The sequence below is a fragment of the Sinocyclocheilus anshuiensis genome, unplaced genomic scaffold (assembly GCF_001515605.1).
Source record: "Sinocyclocheilus anshuiensis isolate Anshui unplaced genomic scaffold, SAMN03320099.WGS_v1.1 scaffold802, whole genome shotgun sequence".
Lineage (NCBI taxonomy): Eukaryota > Metazoa > Chordata > Actinopteri > Cypriniformes > Cyprinidae > Sinocyclocheilus > Sinocyclocheilus anshuiensis.
Window position 1 is genome coordinate 33,208 of NW_015547667.1, and position 1,611 is coordinate 34,818.

Here is a 1,611-nt window from a genome sequence, read left to right on the forward strand (position 1 = left end):
ATGTGTGTGTGTATATGTATATATATATATATATATATATATATATATATACACACTATTCAGAATATTAGGTGTATTGACTTTTTTTTACATTGGCCATGTATTGTTTCTCTGCCATAATATGAAAATATTTACAGACTGGAATTTTACTGTCAAATATAATTTCAATTATATTTGAATTTAAATTATGCAAATAAGTAAAAAACCAACAACAACAACAACAACAACAACAACAACAAAAAAACAGATATATATCATTCTGATCGATCGGTGCATCTCTACTTATAGCTTCATGTTTGGTAGATCTTAAAATATTAGAATCTTCTGCATGAGGACTATTGTTTTGTACCTTGTACTCTGGGTTCGGGATCATTGCAGGTTCCCATTCTCCATCCATGTCTTCATCCCAATCGTCTGGTTTCTTGGCATCAGAATCGGGAATGTTCTCAGGTTTGTCCCAATCCTAAATATAAAGTTAAAGCACCATTGGATTAAAGTCTAAGAACAACTTTTTTTTTAAATATTGCAAAGATTTCTGCACACTACAGCTTTGTCAATTGAAAACGCACCTCAGGTTTTGTTTCTTCAGGATTGTCGATTTTTGCCTGGTCGTCCCAATCCTCTGGCTTCTTGGCCTCGGGATCCTTGATCTTTTTTGGAGGAAGGAAATCCCAGTCTTCCTCCAGAGAACCGGATTCTACTTTCTCATTGTCGATTTTGACTTCATACGTCTGGTCTGGCCGCAGAATCAGCGTATACAGGTGAGTGAGTTCATCGTCCTGACGGGTGCAAGCGGAAGAAATGAATTGCAACAGCTGTGATTAAATCTTGAGATATTTTAATTACATTAGTAAAACATACTTTGCATTTGATGTCCTTCTTGATTAGGTGGTTCTTCCCTTTGTAGTTGAAAATGACGTGAACTTTCTTGGTGCTGTAGCCACAGACGTCGGGTCCTACGAGGAAGATCAAAGTGAAAATGACACAAAAATAGTGAAAGTAAATGCTATCAATTTGGATTTCATGTTGCACTATGTCAATGCTGTTGACGTTTTGCTGGTTTTCTTGGTGGAAGAAAGTGACCAATCATGACTTACCGAACATGATGTAGTACTGCGATTCGCCGTGGATATCAGTCTGGTCCAGGTCGGCAGGGAAGATTTTCACATACCCGCCGCCACAGTCAATCTTCTGCTCATGTTTCACAGTGAACTGGATGACAAGTGGTTTACCCTCATTACTAAATGAGTCAAAGCGACTGGATAGAGCATAAAACCGGGCGTCTTGACTTGTTTGCAAACCTTGAAAGGGAGGAAAAAACTTTGCATTATTTTGCATATTTGAAGTCATCTCACATCGACTTGTAATTATTTGCATTTTCTTTTCAGATGAAGATATTTGCATAAGCAATAGAGTGCTGGTGAAAGGCGGCGTGACCTCTGACCTTTATCAAGCTCAACATCGCCGTAGAATTTCCCTGAGGTCAGTTTCCACTGGCCGTAGTCGGATTTGTGTTTGGATTCGACCCATCGGCTTTTCCAACCATCTGGAGAGACAAAGTTTAATTAGTCGTTTGCAATAATAGTAGGAATTTTACTTGGATGATATCAG

General features: G+C 38.2%; 1 protein-coding gene across 1 annotated transcript in view; it reads right to left on the reverse strand.

Annotated features, from left to right (window-relative positions):
* The window catches only part of LOC107702625 (calreticulin-like), a 6,896-nt gene that overhangs the window by 4,557 nt on the left and 728 nt on the right, over window positions 1-1,611 (reverse strand). Inside the window, exons 2-6 of the mRNA XM_016504994.1 lie at window positions 1,445-1,546; window positions 1,098-1,301; window positions 862-956; window positions 570-779; window positions 350-463 (exon numbers count right to left, since the gene is read on the reverse strand). Coding sequence (XP_016360480.1) covers window positions 350-463; window positions 570-779; window positions 862-956; window positions 1,098-1,301; window positions 1,445-1,546 — 725 coding nt within the window. The remainder of the gene's footprint in view (window positions 1-349; window positions 464-569; window positions 780-861; window positions 957-1,097; window positions 1,302-1,444; window positions 1,547-1,611) is intronic.